Below are 24492 nucleotides of genomic sequence, written 5' to 3'. Positions count from 1 at the left end.
AAGTGTGCCTGATATCCTTCTTGTGTTTTGTGTTTAGACTTGTTCTTCTGTCTTCATTTGGTGGACCCAAAACACAGGTTTGGGAGCCACTCAGCTGAGACAGCCCAAAAAATACATATAATCAACATGGTGCAAAGTCTGTATAAAAAGCCTTTGGAGATGAAACATTAAAGCATAAATATGTGTAATGGAGAGAGAGGTTGTGAGATATGTAAAAATGTGTAACCTTTCATTTTCAGTGGAACAGAAGTTAGATGTTACAGCATGAGGTTCAAATCAGGTAGACTAAGAAATTATATAAGAATTTTTTTTTTTAAACAAAGTATGCTGAATGCATGGAACAGCTTTCTAGTGGAGGTGGTGGAGGCAAAATTAGTGATAATTTAAAAAAAGTGTGGGATAAGCACAGAGTATCCCTTAGGACTTCTTTTTTAAAATGCGCTAACGATTTCCTGCGCAACAAATGAGAGGATGCCCATTCAGTTCTTATGGGCTTTCTCTCATTTGCCACGTGAGAATTTCTAGTGTGGCTTTGTAAAAGAAGGCCTTAGTTTGCAAGAAGGGAAGTGGAAGCCAGAAATCATCTGGGGTCTTCAGCATTGTACAATGAAGTAAATAGTATGGACTAGATAAGCCTCATAGCCTTTTATTTGCTATATTAGGGTGTCTTTTACAAAGCCGCACTACCGATTCCCGGTGTGGCAAATGAGAGGAAATGTGTGTTTTAGGTGTGGATGTTATTCAAAAATGTGCAGCAAAACAGCGAAGATGACACAAAATTGGGCGGATGACGTTCTAGTCAATAAAAACAGTTTATTGCAGATAGTTCTGGATTAAACAGTTGATTCTAGACTTGACACAGCTGTGTTTCAGCCGGATAGGCCTGCATCAAGAGTCTATTAAAAAAAAAACCATATAAAAGCTAACAAATACAAGGGTACAACACAATATAGAATTCATAAAAATGTAAGAGTATAATATAATAAAGTTAAAAACTTTGACACATTCTCTAAATTAGACAAATAAAATAATTAATGAAAATACATATATAAAAAACAACATATAAATACCATACATCAAATAGGGTCATCCACTTGTTAAATCTGATGAGAACACCAAAAATATTGTAAGTAGTTAACTCATTGTTAAAAAAAAAAACTGTCGTGAACTTAAGTCTAATGAAACAGAGCAATGTAATTAATTATGCATATTAAAGATCACTGATACACATAGGAGCAGAATTATGTAAAATTGGTGTTATTACACAACCATATTTTGTAATCTAAGAGTGAAACATACCAAGTCATGTTTAATATCATCATAGACACAAAGCACTTTTTCTTTTAATGTTGATGAAAAAAAATCTTCTAAAGAGACATTCCTATATTGAACGTTTTGTAATCTAACAATAAGGCATGCCAAATTATGTATAATGTCATCATACACACCAAGAGCTTTTTCTTTAAAATATTAATAAAAAGTTCAGTTATTTCTAAAAACATATTAAACTGTAGGCAGTAAGACATATTATTAAAGGATTTGACTTACTGTCACAACGTAAAGAAGCGTGTGCTCCGGTCTTGAAAAAAAATCTGTTTATAAATGTAGGCAGCATATAACACAGTAATGTAAATGTATTAGAGCGACAGCCAAGCAAATTAGTTGTAAACGGTTGGGCAATAGAGCTGCAATTAAAAATAGTGATCATTTGCCATCTATAAATAGTGATCAATCACAGTTTCTCATGAAACTGAGATTTTAAACACACTGCATTTCTTAAAATACGTAATCACACCGGATGATAAAGAATATATATCAATGAAATGATAGTACAAAGATAGCGATCGATCGCCGTATCATAAAGTGGTAATTTTAAACAAAGTATATTCTAAAAATCAAAATATGGATAGCCTTTAAGCCAGTTGGCCTGGTATAGGTGGCATCTCTCCAACTCTTCCTTGGCAGCGCATCTGGATGTCATCCATTTTCTCAAGGGGGTTCTCCATCTTAAACCCCCAGTTCACTCCCCATGTCCACAGTGGAGCCTCAATTTGGTCCCGCGGACCTGAACCTCCTTCCCACCCACTTTGTGTCCGTTTGTGTCTGTGTGGCATTTTTTGGCCCCAGAGCCAGGCCCAAATGGTCAAGCAAACACTGCAGAGGAGGCGCACTTCTCGGTCAGCAGTGGGGTCCTTCAGGGCCTGGATGTGCTTGGCCAGTGCTCCCTTGTGGAGACCAAGCACTGCAGGGGGCATGTATGGGCGCCTCGGTTGTATGGGGAGGACCTGGATGTCATCTTTGACCCTCAGCCCCTCTCGGACTCGGATTTAGAGGACTCTCCTCCATTCAAGGAGGAGGAGGAGCAGTCCCATGTGATCTGGTTCTTTCACGATGAGGAGCTCTGTTGTCTTATTGATGAGGTTACGAAAACTCTGGGGAATTCTCAAAGCTTCTGCTGTGGACCCCTCTTGTGGAAGGTCTTGCAAAGCCCCAGAAGCATTTCCCACTTCATAAGGCTCTCGCCTGCGTGAAGCTGGTGGCATGGGAGTCCCTGGATGGGGCTCTCCAGGGGGCCCAGACTCTTGATGGCCTTTATTCCTTTGCACTTGAGGAAGTGTAGAAGTATTGAGCATACCCAAAGTTAGATGTTCCTGTCACTGTGATCACTAAAGTGACTTCCATCACTGTTCAGGGCAGCTCGGCCCTCTGGAAGCTCCACAATAAGCGGGTGGGGCAGCAGTTACTCTTGACCTTTATTGTGGGGGCATCTAGTGTTCAAGCAGCCATTTGTAGTGGTTGTGTGCATGTGCCATACTGCTCTGGCTGCAGTAGCTTCTGGAGTCCCTTGACATTTCCTGCCTGGAATCTGGTGTGGCTTTCTTGGTGGATGTCCTTTATGATTTGGTCCATCTGGCTTCTCGCCTGGTGTGCTTGGCTGTGATGCACTGTCGCTGGCTGTGGTGGATGCTGCCTCCAAGAAGCTTCCCATTCAGCTGTGTTTTGGGGGGCACTTGCTGTTTGGAGAGGACCTGGAGAAGCTGGTTAAGGATATGAAGGATGCTCGCCCCCTTTCATCTCCTGAAGTTAAGGCAAAAGGGTTCCCAGTCATCTCCTGCTTCCAGAGACTGCTCCAGGGGAGTTGGCCTTTTTTGGCCAGCCTGGTGCACTCTGACCCAGGCCTCCAGGGACTGCTGTCGAGTGGCTTGTGCTAACAGTTCGATAAAAATAGCAAAATAATAATTGGGAATAAAGCACATCCCTGCTTCATCCCTCAATAAAGGTGGGTGTATAGGTGCTATTAATTTTTATACAGGCGTCTGGCCTATCATAGAGCTGATGTAGCCAAGTAATGAAACGGCCAGAGAATCCCATCTTACCCAAAAGTTTAAACATGAAAGCCTAGTGAACCCTATCAAACATTTTCTGTGTCTAGGGACAATGAAAGCATAGGGATCTGACCTCTATGAGCCTGCTGGATAAGATGTATGGCTTTGCGCACATTATCGTAGGTCTGGCTGCCCACCACAAGGCCAGGCTGATCACTGTGAATCAAATCAGGTAATACATTTTTGTAAGTATCTTATAATCTGTATTTAACAAGGAAATGGGTCGATAAGTGCAAAAACTGGGGGTCCTTCCCTGGTTTAGGCAGCACAGTGATAAGCTGCGTGTCTCCAGGAATCCGGCAATTGTCGGCTTGTCTCCAAATAATTAAATATACGATGTTACAATGGGGCCAAATGGTTCCCAAAACGTTTAAAGTACTTATTTGTAAAGCCATCAATCCCTGGAGCCTTCCCAACAGGTAGGTTCGTGATAGTCCAGTGCACCTCATCTAATTCAATGGGGGCGAGATAAATTATCAGTATCCGAAGCAAACGGCTGAGGAATATCGGGAGAGGCTAAATAAGATTGTGTGTCCGCTGCCATGAGGAAAATATCCGGGGTGAAAAGTTGTTTATAATAATGGATAAAAGTCTCTCTCACGCCTGTTGTGGATGTATGGAGTGCGCCAGCATCATCCCAGATAGAGTTGATGTGAGTCTGCGCTGCCCGTTTCTGCAACTTACGAGCAAGGAAGCGGCTGGCTCGATTTACCAAATTCAAAATGTTGTTGTACTTGCTGTAATATGGTCATCACCTCTTCCAGCTGCAGCTCACATAGCTCCACCCGAAGACCATGCAAAGCACCTCCCCTTAAAGACTGAGCCCAAAACCTTTGCCTGATGTTCCCTTCACAATTCCCTCCTTCTCCCATGTAGTTTTAAGATGAGTCTGCAAAGCAATGTTTCTCCCGCATGACTGCTTTATGCCCTTCCCAAAGTATAAGCGGGCTAATCTCCCCAGTATCATTATGTTCGATATAGTCTAAAAGATCCCTCTCCACCTGACTCACATTGGTTGGATTTTGCAAGAGACCATCATTATGACGCCAATAACAAAGACATCCCCCGATCCAGATCACGTACAAGGCCAGATACATGTGGCCTGAGCGTGCCGTATTGCTAAATCCCCAAACCAATAATAAATGCGAGTGTGAATTTTATGCACTGCTGAGTAGAACGTATATTCCTTCTCTGCAGGAAAGAAGGCCCTCCACTAATCAACCAAACCCCATCGAGCCAGAAAGGCCTTAAAGTTTTGCCAATCTGTTCAGGCATAAGTGACTGTTTGCAAGGAATTGTCCAGCAAGGGATTTAATAGTAACATAGTAGATGACGGCAGAGAAAGACTTGCACGGTCCATCCAGTCTGCCCAACAAGATAACTCATATGTGCTGCTTTTTGTGTATCTGTCATTTTCACGACACAGACTGTAGAAGTCTGCCCAGCCCCCCCCCCCCCCCCCCCGGCTCTCTAATGGGCAAATGAGTAGTGGCTAGGAGCCAAAAGCAGCAGTGAAAAGATGGTAATAAATACATTAAGCCAAGTACAGGTCATGGAACCTAATTGTACCTGGTGGAGAAGATGTCGTCCATCTTTATCCCTCACCACCTTCTGAACTGCCCACAGATAATTGTGGGATAAAGCTATCAAAACTCCCTTTTTTAAATTGTGGACTACATTAAAAGAAGTATATGGTGGGATAATTCCTATGCCTACAAAGTTTTTCATATCTAGGAAGCAATTGTGGCATTTGTCCGTTCAAGATCTTTAAATAAGAGCAGTTGCTTAATCGGTGAATTAAGGCCTCTAACATTGTAACTAATCAAAGTTATCCTCTTCAAAAGGACATGTACCCAATTAAACTTGAAAAACAAGGAACCCTTAAGGACTGTTCCCCCTACAAACCCATCCCTCCCCTCCCTGCACCATCCAAATATAAAGAAGTCCCCCGTCCCCCTACCCTCTTGCTTTACAGAGAGGCCGCTGAGTGAAGGAAGTGCGTTCTACCAGGCGGGGCCACCCCAACACATGAAAATGTAATAAACCTCCCAGTGTATACTATACAGTAGCTAAGACAAAATGCTAAAAGAAACACATTGTAACTAAGAAAAATCAGGAACAGGTAAGCTAAATAGCTCCGCAAACAGAAACATGCTCAACCGGTCCAGCTCTTGATGCAAACACTCCAGCAGAACATCCGCTTCCTTGGAATTACTCGGTAAACTCTCAGCCAATTGGCCTCTGCTGACAAGTCACTCAAGTAGCTGCAGCCTCAGGCATATTTTTTTGCAGGCAATTGTCTTTTCAAGCAGCCACCTCTGCCTTTTTGGTGGACCCAACAGCCCAAGAGAGGGTTTGCTCCAAGATGGTGGTTGCACTTTAGTAGAAGCACTGGTCTCTGGAAAAAGTTGTTTGGCCTCCGCCATCGTGCAGATCTAATGTAATTTACTATCCTTGTAGAATATTGGGGCAAAGGGGTGGTGCCATTTATATTGTAATCCTGCCGCTTGCAATTGTAGAGTTACAGGCCTCAAATCCATTCATTGTTTCAAAGTGGTGCTTGCAAGGTCCTGGTAGATCTTTATCAGGTATGAGGCCCATTTGAAATTATCTATTTTCCTGGGAGCCTGTAAGACCTTTTTCTTAATCTTGTAGTTGGTAAAACAAGCTATGTCCTTTGGCTTGTTGTTGCGAGGTGTCCCCAGAGCTCTATGGGCCCTGTCTAACTGAATTTTGGACCCTCTGCCCCAAGTAAAGCCCCCAATATACTTTGCACCTTCTGTTCACAGCCTATATAGGCGGGGGTTTTGGGCACCCCACGAAAGCTTAAATTGTAGCGCTGACTTCTGTTTTCCGTATCTTCCATGTTATCTAGGATCAACTCATGTGCAGTCTTGAGGTCCCGCAATTGGGTATCCACAGTTAGGAGAGATTTGGGTGGGATACCATTGCCAGAAATGGTATTCGATGAGTTGGAGGAACTTAATGAATTCTCTGTAAACCTGGAGGATGTAATGGGGCAGTTCTACAAACTGAAGAGTAGCAAATCTCCTGGACCAGATGGTATTCATCCCAGAGTACTGATAGAACTGAAAAATGAGCTTGCAGAGCTATTGTTAAAAATATGTAATTTATCCTTAAAAGCGAGCGTGGTACCGGAAGATTGGAGGGTGACCAATGTAATGCCAATTTTTTTAAAAAAAGGTTCCAGAGGAGATCTGGGAAATTATAGACCGGTGAGTCTGACGTCGGTGCCGGGCAAAATGGTACAGACTATTAATAAGAACAAAATTACAGAGCATATTCAAAAGCATAGATTAATGAGACAAAGTCAACATGGATTTAGTGAAGGGAAACCTTGCCTCACCAATCTACTGCATTTCTTTGAAGGGGTGAACAGACATGTGGATAAAGGTGAGCCGGTTGATATTGTGTATCTGGATTTTCAGAAGGCATTTGAGAAAGTACCTCATGAAAGACTCCAGAGGAAATTGGAGAGTCATGGGATAGGAGGTAGTGTTCTATTGTGGATTAAAAACTGGCTAAAAGATAGAAAACAGAGAGTAGGGTTAAATGGTCAGTATTCTCAATGGAGAAGGGTAGTTAGTGGGGTTCCCCAGTGGTCTGTGCTGGGACCGCTTCTTTTTAACATATTTATAAATGACCTAGAGATGGGAGTAACTAGTGAGGTACTTACATTTGCTGATGACACAAAGTTATTCAAAGTCGTTAAATCGTGGGAGGATTGTGAAAAATTACAAGAGGACTGGGCATCTAAATGGCAAATGACGTTTAATGTGAGCAAGTGCAAAGTGATACATGTGGGAAAGAGAACTATAGCTACGTCATGCAAGGTTCCACGTTAGGAGTCACGGATCAAGAAAGGGATCTAGGTGTCGTCGTTGATGATACGTTGAAACCTTCTGCTCAGTGTGCTGCTGCGGCTAAGAAAGCAAATAGAATGTTAGGTATTATTAGGAAAGGAATGGAAAACAAAATGAGGATGTTATAATGCCTTTGTATCGCTCCATGGTGCGACCACACCTCGACTTTTGTGTTCAATTCTGGTCGCCGCATCTGAAAAAAGATATAGTGGAATTAGAAAAGGTGCAAAGAAGGGCAATGAAAATGATAAAGGTGATGAGACGACTTCCCTATGAGGAAAGGCTAAAGCGGCTAGGACTCTTCAGCTTGGAGAAAAGGCGGCTGAGAGGAGATATGATAGAGGTCTATAAAATAATGAGTGGAGTTGAACAGGTAGATGTGAAGCGTCTGTTTACACTTTCCAAAAATACTAGGACTAGGGGGCATGCGATGAAGCTACAATGTAGTAAATTTAAAATGAATTTAAGAAACTTTTTCTTCATTCATTGTGTAATTAAACTCTGGAATTCATTGCCAGAGAATGTGGTAAAGGCGGTTAGCTTAGCAGAGTTTTAAAAATGTTTGGACGGCTTCCTAAAGGAAAAGTCCATAGACCGTTATTAAATGGACTTGGGGAAAATCCACTATTTCTGGGATAAGCAGTATAAAATGTTTTGTACTTTTTTGGGATCTTGCCAGGTATTTGTGACCTGGATTGGCCACTGTTGGAAATAGGATGCTGGGCTTGATGGACCTTTGGTCTTTCCCAGTATGGCAATTCTTATGTACTTATGAGAGTGTCAGAATGTTCCTCAATACGCTGTTCTGCATCTTCTTCCTGGTGTCTAAGTTCAGTAATGTCGGAGCGCAAGTCCGCTTCCAGCGTAGCCAGCTCCTCTCGGACTGGATTTTGAATCTCTTCACAATTTATTTCGTGCTTTCTTTAGTTCCTGCTTAGACTATTGTAATGTCTGGTATTATAAAATGTGACCTTAGATTACAAACCCGTCAAAACACTGTGGCTTGGGAGGAGGGTTTTAGATTTCTAAGGAATTGGGCTTAACTTCAGGTGATGGTCTACTAATCAGAATGCAAAAAGCTTGGAGGACCATATTAAAAAAAGAAATATCTGGCTGTCCTGGAGTCAAAATAGTAATGAACTGAATGCCATCTGCAACAAAATGTGCTGTAATTCCCAAATCCTGAGCAAGGAGTCCTAATGGACTGGTACCTTATGCAACTCTAGAATAAAAGACCAGTTTTACTGAACACTCGTAGATTGTATTTCATTTTTCAGAATCTACTGTAGGCGCTTCATAGTGCTGGTTTTACTCCTACACTACTTTCGACAGACCTCCAGAAGAGTTTAAAAAAACAAAGGTGAAAGAACAGAGTGTTGGGATACTCTGAGGCATATTTTCAAAGCACTTAGCCTTCCAAAGTTCCATAGGTTTCTATGGAACTTTGGAAGGCTAAGTGCTTTGAAAACATGCCTCTCTGTATGTCAAGTGTTGAGCTCTAGAATCCATTGAGTTGCAGACAACAGAGAAGGATCTTCTAGAAAGAAAACTGTTGAACCAACAAAGTACTCTATCTCCAAATGAGAATCAAGTAACCCATGGTCTACTAGATCAGAGGTTGCGGAAAGATCTAATGAAACAAATAATGCTTTTTTTAAACTAGTTTTGAATTAAATGCAAGATTAGAAACAGATCTGTAATTCTCTGGTGAGGAATAATCCAGAGAAAGTTTCATCAAAATAGATCTTACTACAGCTATTTTCCAGTACATTGACAGATGCCATAAAGAGAAGCTAGAATTGATTGTGGTAAAAATAATGGAATGCAAATATTGAAGAGACCGTACAAGTAAATTAGAGGGACTAGTGAGATGTGCTTGTTTGAAAAACTTTTCCAAAATGTCAAGGGATTAAATGTTGTGCAGGTAGTTGACAAACATTGAGACTGCTCTACCCCACTTTTGTCAAAACATGGTAGTCTTGAAGGAGAAATGCTGGACTAGGTAGCAGTGGAAAAGAATCTTGCAACTTATTAACTTTTTACACAAAATACATGATCAGTTGATCTGCTGACATTGTGGAACAATCTGTATTGCTATGTCCAGCTAATTCTCTAGTGATTTGGAAAAGTGTCTTGGTTGGACATTTACAATTTGAGATCCATTGCAAGTAAGTAATACCTAGTTCTTAATATTTCTGTAATCTGTGGGAGAACACTGCCGCAGGGAGCTGTCAGAATGATGTCATCCAACTGTGTGGCTGCATTCCCCTTGTTTTTTCACGGAGAAATATCTAGTACCATACACCAAACACTAATGCAGGTCCACTCCCTATTTTCACTAGGGAAAGCACTAGGTTGCATCACATAACTAAAACAATCTTCATTTTATATAATGAGCTGTAACTTTATCGAGGCTATGTAAAGTGACTTTATTTTGTTTCATTTCAGTATTGTCTCAAACGTTGATTAAAATGGGATTGCTGTCTTCATTTGCCTCCAGTGATGAATTTAGTACTGTCAGATTGCAGCATAGTACGGCCATCAGTAAATTACTTCAAGCAGCTAAAAACCAAATACACGTTGAGGTAACTTTTATGTTGTGTTTTCATATTTATAAAGTATGTTCTTTAATTGTTCAGAGCCTAGTAGACTTATTTCTGGGCTTCTGGCCCAGTCTGTCCCTAGGGTTTAGGAGCCATGAACGTTTACTTCTCCCTTTCATCTCATCATGTCTTTTTTTTTTTTTAATTTGAAAAAGTTTTTTATTTAATCTCATTATTCATAAGTACAATCACCAAATCAGCTACCCACTATCATCTCATCATGTCTTAAGCATCCTTACAACAGTCATTGGTTCAGAGGCATGGACTACGGCTCCTTGGAGCCTAGAACAACGTTCTTGATCCCTACCAAACCTAGATTTAGAAATGAGGTCCGAGAGTTAATTTGAGCCTTTTGTCTGGAGTTGCACAGCATTGTATTAGGCCATCTAATCTAGTTAAATATATTTTTGCTGTGTACTCCCATATTAGATTTTTTGTTTGGAGTAATGTTTTAGAGATGTATTGGAGCATTTCCTCCTGTTCTTTTGAACTCAAGCTCAATTGGACCTGGCTTCTGTGCCATGAGCTTTAATTTACAACCACCCAGGATTTTCCCCCTTCTCATCTAGTCCAGCCATTGCAACAATAGCACGTGTACACCCTGAGCCTTCTCAGCAGGTGGTGTCATGGTGCCCGAGACATCTTCCTTCAAGAACTGAGAATGCTGCCATGGCAACATTTTAAAATAGGGCTTCTCTACTTTTTTCTGGAGACTCCAACAGCTGTCAGGTTTTCAGAATATCCACAAAGAATATACATGAAATAAATCTGCCTGCATTGGAGAACTATGCAAATTATCTTCTACGTATTCATTGTGGGTATCCTGAAAACCTAACTGAGATAGGGAGTGGAGCCAAAATGGCAACAGTTTGATGATTGTTGCTCATTGTGCTCTCATGTTGTTGATCTGCTATGGGTGAGGAGGAAATGACATAACCGTGATCAATGGCGGCTTGAGCCTTTAGCTCCTCACTCCCTGGACCTAATCGGTTGAGTATGTATTTATTTTAAACACTTCTGAGTGGTTTCCATATAAACATGCATATTAAAAATAACACAAAGTATTTATCTTCCATCAATATACATAAATATCAATGGCAGCACGTTTCTCGGGCATCCAACATATTATTGGGCTTCTCTTGTTGCAATTGTTAATCGGGTGGCTTATTCTGCTCCCATGTCTGTTAAGGCAAAAGGCATGGATTTGACTAAGTTTTCCTACGCCAACTCGTAGGCCCTTCTCCATGAAGCTACCAATATGGCGGATGGCCAGTGTTTATTGGGGACAGAATCTAGTATGGCTGAGTCCCTGGGTCCTGCAAGAGACACAGATAAAAGGGCCCCTTAATTATCTCACTCTTCGTTCCCATTTCCTGATCATTAATAAATATGTTAAACTAGCCGTTAAGCCCGTTAAAATGGGCGAGATTTCCAGCAACCCTCCTCGCCGCCGCTCCCCCCTCCGTGCCAGGCCCCCTGCACTGACCTGACAGCGCCTCTCACCTCCATGTGAAAGCGCTGCAGGCAGCAGCAGATCCAGGCTCCAGCGGCAGCGTCCGACTCCGTTTCCCTCGCTGTTCCGCCCTCTGACGTCATCACGTTTGACACGAGGGCGGGACAGAGAGGGAAGTCTCTACTGCGCATTTGCCGATGAGTTGGTCACTTGCCATTTATATGTTTGACTAGCCGTTGAGTCCGTAAAAACGGGCTAATAAAGGAAGGGGGGGTTGAAAGCCCACGCCCCGCCCCCCGGAGTCCCCTCCGCCACCCCTCCACCTGGGCCGGGTACCTGGCTTCACTATTCAAACCGCCGGAACGCAGCACACAGCTCATCTGAGCTGCTGTCGGCCTTCCGTCTTCTCTGCGTGTGTTCCGCCCTCGTGTGATGTAACGTCAGCGAGGGCGGGACACAGGCAGGTAAGAAAGGCCAACGGCAGCTCAGATGAGCTGTGTGCTGCGTTCCGGCGGTTTGAATAGTGAAGCCACGTACCCGGGCCGGGTGGAGGGTGGGTGGCGGCGGCGGCGGCAACTCCGGGTGGGTGGGAGCGGTAGCGGCAACCCTGGGGGGGGGGAGCGGTGGCGACGGCGGTTCCCTCACTCGCAGGTGCGCAGGTTCCCTCTCTGTCATGCCCCGTCATCACTTATTGACACGGGGGCGGGACATAGAGGGTCTCTACTGCGCATTTGCGAGTGAGTACGCCTCTTGCCATTTATATGTTTGATAGTACTGGTCCCAGTACAGATCCCTGAGGCATTCCACTATTCATTCTTCTCCACTGGGAGAATTGGCCATTTAACCCTACCTTCTGTTTTCTATCCATCAACCAATTCCTAATCCGCAATAGAACATTGCTTCCTATTGCTTGGGTTTTTAATTTTCTATAGAGCCTCTCATGAGGTACTTTGTCAAATCCTTTCTGAGAATCTAGATACACTACATTAACCAGCTCGCTTATCTATAATGTTTATTCACGCATTCAAAGAAGAGAATCAAATTGGTGAGGCAAGACTTCCCTTGGCTGAATCTATGTTGACTCTGTCCCATTAATCCATGTTTGTTTATTTGTTCCATGATTTTATTCTTTATAATAAGTTTCCACTATTTTGCCCGGCAGTTTTGTCAGGCTATCTGGTCTGTGGTTTCCCTTTTTATAAATAGGCACTACATGGGCCACCCTACAATTTTTAGGTACTATGGACAATTTGAACAATAGGTTATAGATCACTAACAGCAGATCAGTTCTTTCAGTACCCTGGGGTGTATACATGTGTTCCAGGTGATTTTCTTTTTAATTTGTTGATTTGGCTGAGTACACCTTCCGAGTTCACCAAGATTTCTTTCAGTTCTTCTGCATTGTCAGTCTTGAAATCCATCTCTGGCAAAGGTAGATCTCTTACATTTTATTCTGTAAAGACTGAAGCAAAGAATTAATTCAATCTCTCTATGACCTTGTCCTCCCTGAGTACTACTACTACTACTATTTAGCATTTCTACAGCGCTACAAGGCATACGCAGCGCTGCACAAACATAGAAGAAAGACAGTCCCTGCTCAAAGAGCTTACAATCTAATAGACAAAAAATAAATAAAGTAAGCAAATCAAATCAATTAATGTGGACGGGAAGGAAGAGAGGAGGGTAGGTGGAGGCAAGTGGTTACGAGTCAAAAGCAATGTTAAAGAGGTGGGCTTTCAGTGTAGATTTAAAGGTGGCCAAGGATGGGGCAAGACGTAGGGGCTCAGGAAGTTTATTCCAGGCGTAGGGTGCAGCGAGACAGAAGGCGTGAAGTCTGGAGTTGGCAGTAGTGGAGAAGGGGACAGATAAGAAGGATTTATCCATGGAGCGGAGTGCACGGGAAGGGGTGTAGGGAAGGACGAGTGTGGAGAGATACTGGGGAGCAGCAGAGTGAGTACATTTATAGGTTAGTAGAAGAAGTTTGAACAGGATGCGAAAACGGATAGGGAGCCAGTGAAGGGTCTTGAGGAGAGTGCCCCTTTTGCTCCTTCCCGATCTAATGGTCTCACAGATTACCTCAGAGGCTTTCTGTTTCTCATTTACCAGAAAAATGTGTTACTTATGAGTTTTTGTCTTCATATTCCCTTTTAGCTTTCTTTATCAGTGCTTTGCATCTAGCTTGACACTTCTTTATGTTGCTTTGCTTCTTGTTTTCTTCATTTGGATCTTTTTTTTCCCATATTTCTGAAAGATGTTTTTTTGGCTCTAATAGCCTCTTTCACTTCTCCCTTTAACTATGCTGGCTGTCGTTTGCTTTTCTTTTCACCTTTATTGGGCTTCCAAAATGGTATTTTTAAACAACATCCTTGCCTGATTTAAAGTCATAACCTTTGCTGCTGAGCCTTTCAACTTTTTTTTTAACCTTTTTCCTCATTTAATCATATCTACTCTTTCGAAAATGAAATGCTGCTACAGTAGATTTCCTTAGTGACCGCACACTAGCTATTAAGTCAAATTTGTTCATGCTATGATTGCTGTTTCCCACGGACCCAACACTGTTACTTCTTGTACTAAGTCCTGCATTCCACTAAGGACTAGATCTAAAATATCTCCCCATCTTGTTGGTTCCTGGACCAATTGCTCCAAGAAACAGTCATATATTACATTTAGGATTTTTACCTCCCAAGCACTCCCTGGTATGGCATTTAGCCAGTTAATACTGGAGTAATTGAAACCACTCATTATTTTTCACATGATTAGCTAGGTACAGTTTCTCTGTAATGCAAAGAGTGTCGTAGTCTTTTAAGGAACCAAACATAAAGCCTTTGGACAGTGAAGAGCTTGTAAATGGGTATCAACATTTGTAGATGGGTTTTATTTATCTTAAAATCCATTTGAAACACTTAGTTTTGATTTTTGTTGTCAGTTTGAATTTACCTCCATTTCTGGTTTTTTGGTTAATCATGCAATGAAAGGACAATTTTGTTGAATAAAGATATTGACTTAAATCTTTTTTTTGTTTTATAGGAACTCCCGGATGGGAAATTTTACACAGACCTAAGCAAGTACGAATATATAATGTTCTCAGTTAAGTGTATTAATCAAGATTATATGACACACATATTGTCCTTTTGTTTCTTTGTCATGCCGCCTCATAAATTCTGTTTCACATCTTTATAGAAATAAGCTACTATACGAGTTGCAGATGAATTTATTTTTGTTTATATTTTTTATTGGACTAACTTACTGACGTGTGGTAATATTTTTGCTTTTACTGCACTAGCAGTAAAATGAATGCATGGAAAGTGCTGAGGCTGTGTAGTAACTATTGGGGGCATGCCCTGAATGTCCCCTGCAGTTACCAAACAGAAAAGTTCCTTACCTTGCATTTTGATTTTTCACAAGTAGCGTTGGTGCACTTAACACTTCCTCTTGAGGAGACGGTAAGTGCACCTGTGCTAACTAAACAAGTGACAAGTAGTTAGTACCAAGTTGCTACCTGCAGTGTTTAGTCCACACCCATTCTCCGCCTATAACCTGCTCAGTTTCCACCTCCTAACACAGCATACAGTTATTCCTTAGCGTCCCTCCGGACCGGACCAGGATTGGACTGATGGGTTGTGCTCGCCTACCAGCAGGTGGAGACTGAGAAAAAACTGTGACTCTAGAGAGCCAATAGGAGCCCTGGCCATGTGACCTTAGCCTCAGTATTTTCTCAGTCTCCCAGCAGGTAGGAAGTGAGCCCATTAGTCTCTCTCCTTTTCTCTTTAGATATTACAGATATTTGTGATAATTCTTCTGTGCCTGGAATCTTATTTAGAGGCTTGACAGGGTTTCCTTTCTCTTCTTTCTTTGACAGCCTCGGGGGTGTTAAACTCGGGTGTCTCGAGTCCACCCCCCTTCCTCCCCATCTCCCTGGCTTAGCAGGGAAGGGCCGTCCCTTTCTCTGGAAAGGTGTACCGTCTTTGGGAGAGGCAGCCACTTTTAACAGGTAGCTGCTTTAAAAGAATTAAATCAAATAAAAGGAAATTCAAAGAAGCAGCCTTTCTTTCCCCAGACTTCTAACGAGCAGGCAGCTCCAGTGTTTTATTATGATTGAGGGGTTATAAAAAAATAAAAAAATAAAAACAAACAGAAGAAAATAATTTAGTATCTGTGACTTTAAACAGCGATTTTTCTCATCAGATTTAATTTCCTCCATTTTCTTGCGTTTTGGCGGCGGCAGTTTAAACAAATGAAGAAAAAAAAAAAAAAAAAAAGAAATGTGCGAACCGCGTAAGCGCGGCCACCTGTTTTTTCCGATATGGCTTAAAAGTTCAAACAGCTGCTGTCGGTCAGCGTCGCGCAGTTCACGCAGCCGGAACGTGTAAATTTTGCTCTCCCTTCAAGGTTTCTTCGGGTCCGGTGCTGCCTCCAGTTTTTTCGGGGCCTTTTTCGCCGGCTGTTGTTTCTTCGCCGTTCTACTGGGCTCCGCTTGTTCGGAGGTGTCGGGCGCGCTGTCGACGATCGCTACAGGGCCAGTGGAGCGAACGGCGGCCATTTTGTTTCTCCCTCCATCTTATCAGTCGGGGATCTCTCTGCTGAAGGTAAGGCTGCAGTTCATAGAGCAGTTCGGCTCCAAGATGTGTACACTTTTGTATGTGCTGAACGGCGTATTCTAAAATGCTCTTCACATCAGCAGGCAATATTTGGTTGAAAGGGGGCTCCTTTCATATATGAATATATAACAAGCTTTTCTTCTTTTAAATTTCTATGTATCACGGGGCTGTTAACACTAGTTTTTTCTGGTGCTCAGTCATTTTTCATTGCCTGGTGGAAAATCTACATCTTATCATAATATCATAATTCATTTCAAGCATTTTCCTCAATAGCTGTAGTATTATACAGTATTTTAAGAACTTTAGAAACTTTCTCTATAGGCATAGAGTAAATTTCTGTCTTTCTCATTCCCTGGTGAATAGGACTACATTGTCTAAGAGTCAATTGATTGGTACTTTGCAATTCTGACCATAATATATTAGTTCCTTTCAAGCATTTTACTCCATGCCTATGATGTTATATAGTGTTTTAAGAACTTAACAGACACTCTCAATGGCTGTAGTGTTATACAGTGTTTTCTTTTTCCGACTTTAAGAAGCCTTCTCTAGAGGCATACACTATATTGTTCAGATGCCATGGGGATATATCAGCTCTTTCATATTCTCTGAGGGACAGTCCTGTCTACCAAGCTCCCAATCACTCAGCTGCCTTAGCAGGCATGCTTTATTCATGTCTTCCCTTCTTTTCCAACTGCCTTGAAGCCTCTCATTTTTCATTTTAGCTTTCTTCTGGTTTTTACAGGACATATGGTCACTTAGAGAATAAAGTCATCCTTTCACTTAAAGATAGTGGACGGTCCTCAAACCATCTACTCGTGTTTGTCTCTACTCTATCAGTGCAGCATTGGCAGATTATAAACATCCTGGTTTGGTCCAGTATGCCTATACATACCATCTGCTATCTCTTCCTCTTCCTTAGAGACCTGATGTTATATCAAGCTTTCTTGAATTCAGATACAGTCTTGTCTACACTGCCTTCACCAAGTGGCTGTGACACAACTTCACTTTTTTCGTTACAGGTAATTTCCAAGTTTGTCCTTTTTCATTTTCATTCTATGCGCCTTCACTCCAGAGTGTTCTTTCAATTGGAAGGGGATTCACTCACTTCCTGTGTATTTATACCATAGGTACATAAGTATGGTTATGCTGGGTAAGGCCTAAAGTCCATCAAGTCCAGCATTCATATCTAATGGGCATAGGTACATAAGTTTTGCCATTCTGGGGAAGCTCAAATGTCCACCTTTCTACAGCCAGAACAGCATTAAAGAAAAGAAAAAAAAAAAAAACAAACCTCTCACGAGAGTATCGAACAGAAATCTCTGCTCCAAAAGCAAGGCTTTGCAGTAATTCTGCAAACTAACGCATACAATATTTGCCATGGCTGTTCACCACTAGGAACACCGGGGACCCTGGGCCTAGGTTCGGTGTTTTAACCTGAAACAAGCTCAACATTCATATCTATTGGGTGTGAGTCTGGTACTACTACTACTACTTAACATTTCTAGAGCGCTACTAGGGTTACGCAGCGCTGTACAAATTAACAAAGAAGGACGTTCCCTGCTCAAAGGAGCTTACAATCTACATCTCAGTGAGGGAGGACGCATGACCGTGGTACGTGGATTAGTGGTATGTGGATTAGGGAGATCCAAGAAATTACAGGCCGGTGAATCAGACATTCATACTGGGACAATTTTTTTCTGTCTGGAGCGTACTACCATAGCTGGTGGACTCCTATATTCAGAACTTTCTATATTCAGAACTTACCCAACTATGGAACGCCATAGAGATAGGGTTGGAGTTTGTAGCCCTATTTAACTGGTGTCCTTGGTCACCCTTCCTCTTCTCCTCAGGATCCAGAGAATGGCTAGTTTTTTGCTTATGCATTAACCGGTCATTTTCAGCAGTACTCTCTCTTCCGTTCTTTTATAGATCTAAGAGGATGTTCATTGCGCTCTTAGGGTCATTTCATTCTTACCTAGACGACTGCCTAATTGGAGAAAGTCTTATCAGCAGAGTTCTCAGGTCACGCACCGGGTGTTGCATTTCTTACAGTCTCTAGGTTGGGTGGTGATTGTAGCCAGGCCTCTCATTTGATCTCTCATTTGATCTCTCATCAGATATCTCTGATTTTCTCTTTGTTTAGTCAGGTTGGCGCACAGTCTTTTGTCTCCTCTGCAAACATCCCAGTTTATATTTTTCTTGGTGACCTTGGGCCTTCGGCCATTTCCTCGCTCTATTCTGCAGAATGCAATTTTACTTTCTAATGCCCAAGAAGGAATTTTCCTTCATCCTATTGCGAATCTCATGGTCATCAATCGCACTATTTAAGTGTCATCTAGTTATCTCAAGAACCTTAGTTCTGTCATTGGGATGCTTCGTGCAGTACACTTTTTGGCAGAAGCTTGTTTGTATATATTTTTTTTCTGGGGGACCTCAGCAATTCGTTTTACCTTCGGGTGAATTTTGTTTTCCCTACTGACAAACAAGGCGGAGAGAGCTATGTTGGTCCTTGCCATGGCAATGGGTTATGTCATCCGCCAAGGAGGAGTTAAGAGTATACTCTTGAGTTTGTACTCATTTTTTCTTAGTTGTGTCACCCTGCATTTAGGTGAATGGACTCTCATTTTTTCAGCCTTACTTCCTCACTGCGACACTTCAGGGCTATCTCTTTTTGCCTTCAGGCTCACGAACATTTCTTGCTTCTTCCGTTCAGCAACAGTCTTGACGGAGACAGGGACAGATGCCAACGTCCAGCAGGGGTTTTTCAGCCTTCTTTATGCGTTTCTTCCATCATCTCACTAGGTGTTTACGCAGAACCAAGGCACCCTTCTACATCCGGACCCCCAGTCACTCAAACTTATGGCGTGGTTACTGGGTCTGCAACATCTTTGATATTTTCGCAGGAAGTACTTCAAGTTTTAATTGCTTCCAGACAGAAATCTACATTAAAGTCCTATGAATCAAAGTGGCGACGGTTCACTCTGTGGTACTCCTCTCGCCACTTCATTCCACAAACAGTATCCATTTTGCATGTTTTGGAATATCTTCTGCATCTTGCGAAATCTTGTCTGTCTTACTCATCCATTAGAGTTCATTTGGCAGCTCTATCAGTGATGCATGATACTGTTGACAACCGCACGCTTATGCAGCATCCACTGTCAAAGCGGTTTCTTAAAGGAGTCCTGCACCTGTACCTCCCGCTTCGTTCACCAGCTAGGTGAACTAGGTGAACAGACTCTTAAAGTTCTGTTTTCTAGTAGCCATAACTTTTTCTATAAAGTTTTCCTCTTCAAGCAGTGTTTCCCAGTAGCCATTGCAGCAAGTAGATCTATGTGTGGAATGCTTCTACGGTTGGTAACTTCTTTTCGGTCTGCTGTAGTTTAAAGTTTTCACCTTTCCCAATCGGTTTTTTCTTATTGGTTTTGTCCTTCTAGCCAGTAGGCGTAAAAGTTTTTCATTGTTTCTAACCCGCTATATCGCGAAGGATCAAGGAAATGAGAATGTCTATTTCTCTTCTCGCTGAGAGGGCAGTTCCACAGCGTATTACAACATATTCCACAACTTCAGAAGCGGGCTCTATTCTTACTACGGCGATTTTTGGTGCTCTCGGTGCACATTGGTAAGTTGGCAACTTAGTCCTAGTTTCATTTTATTTTGCTCATTGGGACACACTACATGTTAGTTGTCGCCAGGTGGCCTATGCAGCATGAACATTTCTCTGCAGTTTTCATAGGGTCCCTCCCTTCAGATTACTGCTTTGGTACTTCCCATCAGTCCAATCCTGGTCCGGTCCGGAGGGACGCTAAGGAAGGAGAAATTAGATCTTACCTGCTAATTTGCTTTCCTTTAGTCCCTCCGGACCGGACCAGGCCCCTCCCATGTTCTCTCTACTCTTTAGCTTCTTTTATTAAGTAGGAAGTGTATTCAGTAGGAAGTGTATTCATTCCTTTACGATTCGTGGAACAATACTATATATATACAGAACTTTACGTGGTCTATACCACTTCTCTGGTGGTTGCTGGTGAGCTCAATTGCTGGAATCTATCTATAAAACCTTAAATACGCCATACCACTTCTCTGGTGAGAGTTGTGGCTGAGCTCAGTTGCTGGAATATCTATAAAACCTTAAATATGATTTACCACTTTTCTGGTGAGAGTTGCTGGTAAGCTCAGTTGATGGAATATATATAAAATCTTAAGTGGGCCATACCACTTCTCTGGTGAGAGTTGCTGGTGAGCTATAAGACAAGTGAGCCATACCACTTCTCTGGTGAGAGTTGCGGGTGAGCTATATTATGCGTGAGCTATACCACTTCTCTGGGGAGAGTTGCGGGTGAGCTATATTATGCGTGAGCCATACCACTTCTCTGGGGAGAGTTGCTGGTGAGCTATATTACATGTGAGCCATATCGCTTCTCTGGTGAGAGTTGCTGGTGAGCTATAGTACAAGTGAGCCATACCACTTCTCTAGTGAGAGTTGCTGGTGAGCTGTAATACATATCGGGCCATACCACTTCTCTGGTGAGAGTTGCTGGTGAGCTCTGATACTTGGCATTGCCGAGTGCTTTGTGGCTGCTAGGATTCCATACGGCACAGAAGGTCTTTCTCTCTTTCCTGCTTTGTTATTCAAATACTGAGGCTAAGGTCACATGGCCAGGGCTCCTATTGGCTCTCTAGAGTCAGAGTTTTTTCTCAGTCTCCACCTGCTGGTAGGCGAGCACAACCCATCAGTCCAATCCTGGTCCGGTCCGGAGGGACTAAAGGAAAGCAAATTAGCAGGTAAGATCTAATTTCTCCATGCGCAAGTTAAAGCACGCTATCATCCCAGCTCGATAGCAGTTACTGTGCTCATGTGCTAGTAGTGCCTAAGTACTCGCATAACTAGATTTCAGAAGTTATATTCACTTCATTAGTTCAATGCATAAAATGTTGGTTCTTTATCATCCCCATGTGGGTTATGTCCCCTTACCAGCAGATGGGCGTAAATAAACTGAACTGATCCAGGGACATCACAGATATTAGACTAATCCTTGAACATCACAGATATAAGGGCTGGTACACTCTAAAAACTTTCCGTATTTCTTTTTTTTTTTTTAAACATCTTTTTATTTATTAATAACTTTTCATTACAAAATATCAACTCAGGCTAATAGAGAAATCTAGTCATCTCGCATATAAGCAACATCAAAGACCCCCTCCCTCCCCACTCAGGATATCTCAGGCATGTAAGTATTCACTTTCAGCATTGTAGATCCCTCATTGTGCATGTGTCATCCGGTGAGACCCCGCCACTCTGCATAGGAGGACCATGTTTTAAGAAATCTCACCATTCCCCCCCCCCCTCCCCATCTCAGGGCTGTAAGTTTATCCATTAGAACTTTCCGTATTTCTTTACCTTCAACAGATGATATAGTTTGAGCTGGTGTGTCAGTACTAGTGTTTGAGCCTGATTCCCTAGGTGCACACCAAGCCCTGTGCTTCGAGTCCCTTGGCCATGTACTCCCAGAGTTTGGACCACAGTGTTTGCCCTCAGTAGAGCTTGGAGGTGACTCTTGTCTCCAGTGCCCCAAGTCTAGACCATAGGCTAGTACATGGTGTGGTGGACTGGTAATGCTCCTCGCTGGGCAACTCCCAGTGAATGGAAGGGGATAAGTTTGCCAGCTCCCCCCCCCCCCCCCAATGCCCCTGCAGAGCAAAGAAAAAAAAAGAACATGGTTTATGGTTGGGTATCTTTATTTTCTTAGCTGCTTGCTAGGAAAGTACAGAGAACTTTTTTTTTTTTAAAGGAAAGCAGGTGGCAGTACAAGGCTGCCTGGGAAACCTAGTTAACAGTGGGAAGATGGGAGGAGAACAACTGGACCGCCTCTTGCCCCAGATGAGTCAGGCCAGGTGCAATGAAGGAAGGGAGCTCTGTTGTGGCCACAGTGCTGGGTGCCCACAGATGGGGAGGCCCTGTGGGAACTGGTAGCAGAACAGTGCTGTGCCTCCAGTTCTTTTTATCCTGCACACAGAGGAGCCCTGTTGGAGGAAAGGGATTGCTCAAAGAAGGCCTGCAGTAATACTGTGATTTTCCTGGGAACTTGATGCCAGCAGCAGCACTCCCATTATTTGTCAGAATGACAACCATTTTGTATCAGTTTCTTCAAAATGTGAGCTGGATGGAGAAGCAGGATGGCCCTGAGGCTGGGGCCTTGGATTGGGCATCCCCCCCCCCCTAACAATGAGGGCAACAGGCCAAGGCAGGTACAGTGGAGACAGAGCTTGCCTTTGGCATTTCTGTGTCCAGTAGAGGTCTGGAAGATGATGGCCCAGAGGTCGCTGTTTAGGGTGCATGACCCCTTGGGGGGAGGGGGGGGAATATGTCTGTCTCCACCTCCTCCCCCCACCCCCCAATGAGTGAGGACTCCCTGATAGTGTGGCTGTTTCACAGAGAGATATCTGCCTTGTGGATATTACTGGCATCCCAGGCTGAAGTCTTAGATGGAAAACAGATTTTGGAGAGGCTTTAGAAGCCATCCAAAGCCTTCCTGTTGTGTAGGGTGCTTTCACAGACAGTCTTGGTATTTGACCAAGGAGTGGACAATAATGTGGAGTGCTGAGATGGTAAAAAGGTACTGAGTAAGATAAATCATGCAAAGCTTCAAATAACCAGTTTGGATTATGTTGGAAATGTGCATTGTGAATGTCAAAGAGCTGTCAAGGGTTACTCCCAGGACTTTGATGGAATCCATTACTGAAACTTTGGTCCCCAATATAAAAATTGGTGGAGAAAGGGTTGGCACGCAAGTGCGGCCAAAGACAGTTTAGATTTATCTGGATTAAATTTTATTTTTATTTATGTATTCTTGTATCCCACTATTTTCCAAAAACAGGTTTCGGTTCAAAGTGGTTTACAGTTTTACAGTTAGATGAAGTTACAGTAGTGTTTTCAGTTAGAAGGTATTGTAGAGCATCTGCAGTTCATTTAGTTACTGAATTTTTTGAAAAAGTAGGTTTTCAGTTCTTTTCTGATCCGGAGGTAATTAGTGATGCTTCTTATGGCTTTGGGTATTGAGTTCTACCATTTGGAGCCCAAGTAGCTAAATCTGGCTGTGTAGATGGTTTTGTAGATTATGTTTCTGCAGTTGAGTAGGTGAAGAAGTAGGTATCCTTTGGTTTCTGGGCTTGAATTTCTTGGGGATAGTTCGATCAGGTCTAGCGTATATTCAGGAGAGATTCCAAACTGTATTTTGTAGATGAGGGTGCTTATTTTGAAGGATAGTCTTGCCTTGATTGGCAGCCAGTTTAACATTACAAGTAGTGGGGTTGCTTTGTCGTATATGTATTTTTTAAAAATCAGTCTTGCTGCTGTATTTTGGACAGTTTGCTGTGATTTTATTGTGTTTTCTTTGTATCCTGCATATGCTGCGTTACAGTAGTCTAGTTTTGACAATATTGATTGCACTATTAGCCAGAATAATTGTCTAGGAAAGTAGTCTCTGATCCTTCTCAGTTTCCATTGTGTTTTGAAGCATTGTGATGTAACTGCTGATATTTAGCTGTCCAGGGATTAATGTTTATCAAGAGTGATTCCCAGTATTTTTAGTTGTGTTTTGATTTGGTAGGTTTGGTAGTTGATTGTAAATTTTTGGTAAGATGTGCAGGGCTGGATAGAACTAGGAATTTAGTTTTCTCTCTGTTTAGTTTGCGTTTGAAGGTTGTGGCCCAGTTTTCCATAAGGTCTAGGCCTTTTTTGATCTTACCTAGTATTTCTGTGATGCTATGGTTAAAAGGTATGTAGATGGCGACATCGTGTGCGTATTTGAATGGGTTGAAATCCATTTTTTCCAGTTTTTTTCCCGAGTAGGGCCATCATAATATTGAACAGTATAGGTGATAATGGTGAGCCCTGTGGCCCACATTTTGAGTTCCACGAGGCTGATAGCTGGTTAGTCATCTTTACAATGTAGGATCTGGTCCTTAGGAAACCATTGAACCATGTTGCCACCGCACTACTGATTCCTATAATGTTGAGCAGGGTGGTCAACTAGGTCGAATGCACTTGACATATCGAATTGTAGTAGTAAGATTTTCTGACCTTGGCATATTAGACTTCTGAACTTTGTTATCAGGGTGGTTATGACCGTCTCTGTTCTGTGTTGTGGTCTGAAACCTGAGTGTTGAAATCCTGCAAATGGCCCTGGAGAAGGTCAGTCTGTAACGGTCACTTCAGCAATTTTTTTCTAACCTAAAAGACCTGAACAGTTCACTTTGGAATCAGTTTGGTTATTCTTGAGCTGTGTCAAGCTATTCACAATTTCATGTTTTGTCACAAGAGGTTCATGAGCAAGAAGTTAAAATAATGAACATTGAATTAGGTCATTCCTCTTTGAAAGAATCTGTGAAGGATTGTAATCCTTAAAGTATCAGCTTTGCAAAATGCTGATTTGGCTTTGATTAAAAATATGTTCCTGAACTCTAAATTGGAGGCATTGGAGAATCAACTAAGAACTACTAATTTAAGACTGTTGAATTTTCCAAAAGTTCCCTTGAAGTCCCCTAAAGAGATTCTTTTTTATCAATGTTTAA

At 42.4% G+C, this 24492-nt stretch overlaps 1 protein-coding gene across 1 annotated transcript in view; it reads left to right on the top strand.

Moving 5' to 3' along the window:
* The window catches only part of EIF2AK1 (eukaryotic translation initiation factor 2 alpha kinase 1), a 92280-nt gene that overhangs the window by 6168 nt on the left and 61620 nt on the right, over positions 1-24492 (top strand). The window contains exons 3-4 of the mRNA XM_030212960.1: positions 9719-9855; positions 14354-14391. Of these exons, the coding sequence (XP_030068820.1) occupies positions 9719-9855; positions 14354-14391 (175 nt within the window). The remainder of the gene's footprint in view (positions 1-9718; positions 9856-14353; positions 14392-24492) is intronic.

This window comes from Microcaecilia unicolor, chromosome 8 (genome assembly GCF_901765095.1).
Source record: "Microcaecilia unicolor chromosome 8, aMicUni1.1, whole genome shotgun sequence".
Classification (NCBI taxonomy): Eukaryota; Metazoa; Chordata; class Amphibia; order Gymnophiona; family Siphonopidae; genus Microcaecilia; species Microcaecilia unicolor.
Note: the sequence above shows the minus strand (reverse complement) of the source record. Positions and strands in the feature narration are given on the sequence as shown.